The sequence below is a fragment of the Anarhichas minor genome, unplaced genomic scaffold (assembly GCF_050575085.1).
Source record: "Anarhichas minor isolate MPS153535 unplaced genomic scaffold, ASM5057508v1 ptg000007l, whole genome shotgun sequence".
In the NCBI taxonomy this organism is placed as follows: domain Eukaryota; kingdom Metazoa; phylum Chordata; class Actinopteri; order Perciformes; family Anarhichadidae; genus Anarhichas; species Anarhichas minor.
In genome coordinates, this window is record NW_027466453.1 from 15,986,370 (window position 1) to 15,992,072 (window position 5,703).

General features: G+C 36.0%; 1 protein-coding gene across 1 annotated transcript; it reads left to right on the forward strand.

Annotated features, from left to right (window-relative positions):
- The first annotated feature begins 933 nt into the window (after window positions 1-933).
- Window positions 934-4,424, forward strand: LOC142944951 (interferon-induced protein 44-like). Its single transcript, XM_076086190.1, has 9 exons — window positions 934-1,005; window positions 1,657-1,680; window positions 1,971-2,015; window positions 2,256-2,286; window positions 2,563-2,764; window positions 2,985-3,137; window positions 3,308-3,479; window positions 3,566-3,666; window positions 3,797-4,424. Exons 3-9 carry the CDS (start codon window positions 1,973-1,975, stop codon window positions 3,956-3,958), a joined length of 864 nt encoding a protein of 287 aa, XP_075942305.1. The 5' UTR covers window positions 934-1,005; window positions 1,657-1,680; window positions 1,971-1,972; the 3' UTR covers window positions 3,959-4,424.
- The last annotated feature ends 1,279 nt before the right edge of the window (window positions 4,425-5,703 follow it).

Genomic DNA, 5,703 nt, shown 5'->3' on the forward strand with positions numbered 1-5,703 from the left:
ATCACCAGTTCTTTAAAGCCAGCCTCCACTTCAACAATGAGGTCAAACCGGCCACATGTGTTTTGCAGTATCCAAATATAGGCATTACAGCAAGAGCATGTAACAGGTGACTTCAAAATAAGAGCATTGTTTGGGTAAACGAGGCCATTTCACATTTATACAGTCAGTCTGTGAATAATAAAACAATTAATGAATAATTCAACGAAGAAACAAACAAATAAATAATTAATAACAAATGCATGAATAATAAATTAAGTGATTGATAACTCATTAACAATAACATTTACTGCCTGCAAACTGTACTTCAGAGAACATTTTAATTCCAATTGTGTGAATACTTAGTCAAACTTGTTAATAAAGACTACATTTCTTAAAACCAATCTGAATTTAAAATGACAGTACACCACCTCAAATTCAGAAACTTAAAGATTCCACTAAGTGACTAATTTCTTTTCACCTTTTTATCTCCAAATAGTTTTAGAAAAGCTGAAGGATTATGTTCTCTTTTATTAGTAATATATTGTCCTGCAACTCGAGCTTATAAACCCGATATCCTGACTTTTTGTTGAATGCCCAGTTTGCAATGCAGGCTATCTGTAGAAAAGTCTAGTCTCCAAGTAAAAGCTGATAAAACCCCGATAACTGCTTCATCTGCCAAACACTAAAGTCCCTTAAGTTACCGTATTCCATTTCAATGGAATGAAGTGGTTCAACAACTACTGCACATGTAGTTGTTTTACATTATTTGTTGATCCTCATTTTGTTGCTCTCATACACTGATGTTCTGGTAAAATCGTGTGACCATCACTGCCCGTCTTGTACAGTGTGTCTAGTCTAGAACGGTTATAATAATGCAATGTATTCTGTGAAGATGTAGAGCACTGCTGTCCTTCCTGCCACAAAGTCAGAGAAGTGAAAATGAAACTATGCTGATTGTGGGAGGGAAGCCTGTTACAGCATGTGTTTCTCTGCTTCCTTCCTTTGTTCCTGATCAACAATTTAGAGGTAAGATAGCTCATATAAGAGATTTTAAAGGGCTTTCCTTTTTGAAATTCGATACCAAAATGTCCTGATATTCTCAGTGACCCTCTGAAGTGGTCTGCTACTGTTCTGAAGTGAACTTAGTTAGTGACAATTGGCCACACTAGAATGTTCTGACACTGTAATAGTGACACTTTAAGGTATTTTGCTATTAATCTGAAGTGAAGTTTGTGACAATAGGCAATTTCCTTTTAGTCCTAATCAGAGTTTACAGGAAAGATAGCTCATATATCAGATTTTAAAGGGCTTCAATTTCAATAATACCAGGACATCAGGATATCCTGATATTATCTGAGTGACACTCTGAGTTGGTTTTGAAGTCAGTGCACGCTCTTGCAGTAACGCCTCGTGTATAACACGTATTGCGAAACATCGTGGGTGTTGGCTTGACAGTGTTTTTCAAGGTAGACGGTGGGTTGACTGCAGTACTTCTTCTCACGGGCATAACAGCGGATGTAAGATTTATTTTTTAATATTAATTTTGATAAACGTCATCTTAAACTACAAGACCGTGATGGATGTTTATCCCAATGCTCTTATAGTGGCATGACTTACTGTATGAACTGTATCATTAAATTCATGCAGAGGTACAATTTAATTTTTCTTTCTGTCCAGATACTTCTTTGGATCCAGTGGAAGGTAAAAAAATAATATTTTCTTGACAGTTTGTCTTTGTACTTTCACTTTCTCTATACTCTAACTTTTGTGTTTTCTGTGAATTAAATTGTATAAATGTAATTACACATATTCAAAAATAATAAATACTTCGCTCATTTAGCACCTGAGTCAGTGTTACCGGTGATAAACTTCCAAATGAATATTCTGAAATATAAAGCCTCAAATATTCTGTTGATATTTGGTTTGTTTTTGGTAATAAATATTGTTTAATAATGTTTCTTGTTTACATGTTGCCTTATATCTTTTTGTAGCCATGGGTGGAGGACCGTCAAAAATGGCTCCTGAGCCTCCTGAGCGTAAGAAACTCAAAATATTTCAGAACATTGTTTAGACTCAGAAGATTACATCACACATTTATTTCACGAGTGTGAAGGAGAGGGATAAGTAGATCAAAAGTTGTGAATAAAACCCTGCACACAGTCAAACTTGCAAAAATACATTTGAGAAATTTATAAAGATAAAAAATAAAAGATTCTTCATTTGTGTTGAAATAATTTATTTGACGGATATATTACATCAATGTGTGCACTCTGCAGCTTTGATGGCAGAATGGAGGCCTGTATGGGGGTGAGTGGTTTGTTTAATTTATGTTCCCTCTGGTGTTTAATGACTTTTCTTCAACTAACTATTGTTAAAACCAAAACTGCGCAACTGCAGCACTCCTTTGTTGAGACTGCCTCTATTACTGTCATTTTAGTTTGTTTCAGTTTCATGGTGGTTTAGTTTGGTGTCCGTGACGACCGTGCAGCAACCACAAAATATGTGCAACATATGGAAAACTGATAATGATGTTGAAGTGCATTGTGATCTGAAATATAATCTTACCTTTTCTTTATTGAACAGCCATAAAAACAAAGACCTGCAGTTTGTGAAGGATTATCAGCCTTATAACGAAGAAGTCAAACAGCTCAGAGTTCTGCTTCATGGACTTACTGGTGCTGGCAAGTCCAGCTTCCTCAACTCTGTCGACAGTGCGTTACAAGGCAGAGTTACTGGTCGAGCTTTGGCGGATAATACAATCGCTGGAGAGAGCTTCACCAGAAAAGTATGAATCCCTTTTCAGTGTGGTTTAACTAAGGTCGTATGTTATGAACTGTAAAACTTCATGACACGTAACAACTCTTTCACCGATTTATTTATTTTTGTGTGCACTTGCAAAGATAATTGCAGTACACAGCTCAGACAGCAGCTGAGCAAGTAGCCTCATAGACATATTTCAATATGAAGCAATAATGTCATCATATCTGCGCTTTTCTGTTTTACAGCACAAAACTTACGAATTCAATAAAGGAGGACCAGGGACATTTTACCCTTTTGTCTTCACTGACTTGATGGGTCTTGAGAAGGAAACTAATAAAGGAGTTTGTGTGGAAGACATCAAATTGGCCATGAAGGGGCACATACAAGATCGTTACAAAGTACAGTCCAATTAATTACTGAATTAATTTTAAGCTTTGTTGGATATATTTCAGTAAAACAATCCATCTTTGTGATTTGTTTTGCATAAATAATTGTATTTACGTGAAGATACATTTAAGGAACTATTTGCACAAGTTATTCTTTGATTCAATTTTACATTATTTTCTAGATCAATCCGTGCTCTCAAATATCAGAGGATAATCAGAACTACAACAAGTACCCCACTCTGAATGACCAAGTTCATGTTGTGGTTTGTGTCATCGATGCCAACACAGAAAATATACTGGATGATGAATATATGAAACAGATAAGAGAAGTCAGACTTGCAGCTAGAGACTTGGGTAAGGTTTAGTTTTTGGGGTTCATGAATTAAATCAAATAACCTGACAAACATTAATCTGATTGAATTGGATCTTTGTATCGGCAGAGATTCCCCAAGTGGCTATTCTCACCAAAATTGATGAAGCTTGTCCAGAGGTCAAGGCCGATATAAAGAACGTGTATAAGAGCAAGAAACTGAAGCAAGTGGTAAGTTTCTATTTTATGAGTTTGTAGAGTTCTTATTCTAATTGGAACACAATTTTGCTTAACATTTTAAACTTTAAACACAAGTCTTTTTTGAGCAGCATTCCTTAAATGTGCAATTTTTCCAAATTAGGTGGACAACTTGAGTGCTGAGCTGGGCATTCCACTGAACTGCATCTTTCCTGTGAAAAACTACCACCCAGAGATCGATACAAATGATGAGGTTGATACACTGATACTGAGCGCACTGAACAAGATCATTAACTCGGGAGAAGACTATGTCAACGGCCTGTAGACCTACAAACTGCTGAGGGAAATCTTGCTTTATGTCAGCATGAAATAAAGTCAGTTTGTGAACAGGATGTAATTAAATAAAGTGGGACTATGGTTTTTGGTTTTTATTTGTAGACATGTAATGCATATAGTCTCTGCTCTAAATGGTCTTACCTCTACATAGTTGAATAAAGCATGATAGGCTGTATCACAATCACTATGCATTTGAGTTTTTGCATTATTATTTTGTTAGCTATGCTTTGTTGATTCAGGTGGTGATTTCTGATGTTCCAGTCTCTCAGTAATCATAACACATGTCTAGATTAAAACTGGGCTAAATTGGATTGAAAAGTGAAACTTGTATCAGACTACTGATTACATATATGCTGTATCTATTGTTCTATTTCAATGTTTGGACCTGCTATTGAATCATTGTGCTAATACTGCTGCTCAGGTAAAACCCACAATAAATAACATAAATAATGTAATTTGTATTTAGTCTCCTTTTATCTCATTCCTTCTAGTCCATACCATACACTAGATTGTCTTGTAATGCAAGTGACCCACGCAGTATTACACAATTGTATGTAATATGTGGTAAGGCATGTAAACTGGGGGCATGAATTGACCTCTTATGGTGACAAATACCAATTAAAGTAAAATGATTGTATGAGTAATTTCACTTTGATCCATCAGAGTGCAATCAGAGGTGCTTGTCAATGAAAATGTATAATAAAGCTGTAAGAGCCATTGTGTTATTGTTTTTTCTGTGTACTACCTCCCACCACTTGGGGGCGTAGTGCCGCTGTCAATTAGGCCCCAGGTGAATATAATCAGGAGGGTCACTTGAAACAGGTGTTGCTGAGTAAGCAGGAGCAAACAGTTTTTGACCGTGCGACATTTAATGAATGTAAATGTTATGATTTATTTGGTCTATGTAGAGGAAATGGATTTTGACAGAGAAAGTGGTTTTCCTCTGTTTATGTGAGAAATAAAATGCCTATATTGGAAACTGGACTTCGGTATTCATGGCACGCGCCTAAACAAACAATCAGCAACCGTGGTGACTTTTTTGATAAGCAGTGGGGTCACTACAAAAGCTATATTAAGATGCAGTGTAAAGGTGTCCCATCTGAGTCTGGAGTGTTAAAAGGAGATACTCACATATTTTTATTTATATAATTTATATTTGTATATTTCTACTGACCAAATGTGAAAACTTTATGATGTTCTCGTGTCATTTCTTTACAGAATCTCTTTCAGAATATGATTGAGGTATTTTTCTTCTCTTGCTACGCCTTCGACGTCAAATAATCTTACGTTGTTAGCGCGATGTGACGTCATCACGTGATCTGGTCAACGACTCAGCTGTTGTCATGGTGGCTTCATGTACCGTCGGAAATGTTGGAATTACAACTACACCCCGATGAAAAACAAACAAAATGACAAATAGGACAGGAGAGCTCGTGATTATTTATGACCTCCCAGTATATATAATACAAATGTTACATTTAGTAAAAGCATTAATACATAGATCAATATAACAAACCATCCTGTGTAGTTTCCTCTCTATTATGTTGGTGTAGGACCAAAATAATATGTGGGTGCCACACTACTATAATATGGTTCTAAACCAATATGAATTTTATTCCCACAAGTTCAAAAATATATTTCTGTACTCGAGGATCTTCGGACTGTTATTTCGGTATTCCAGTGAAACTGGGAAGTACAAGCTTTGGAAAAGCATTTGAAGGCAGCATGGGACAA

Bases quoted from the DNA above. Each gene is read 5' to 3' on its own strand.
- LOC142944951 (XM_076086190.1), top strand. From the start codon at position 1,973: ATGGGTGGAGGACCGTCAAAAATGGCTCCTGAGCCTCCTGAGC. The intron at 3,480-3,565 runs GTAAGGTTTAGT...TTGTATCGGCAG, and splicing joins ACTTGCAGCTAGAGACTTGG to AGATTCCCCAAGTGGCTATT. The intron at 3,667-3,796 runs GTAAGTTTCTAT...TTTCCAAATTAG, and splicing joins GCAAGAAACTGAAGCAAGTG to GTGGACAACTTGAGTGCTGA.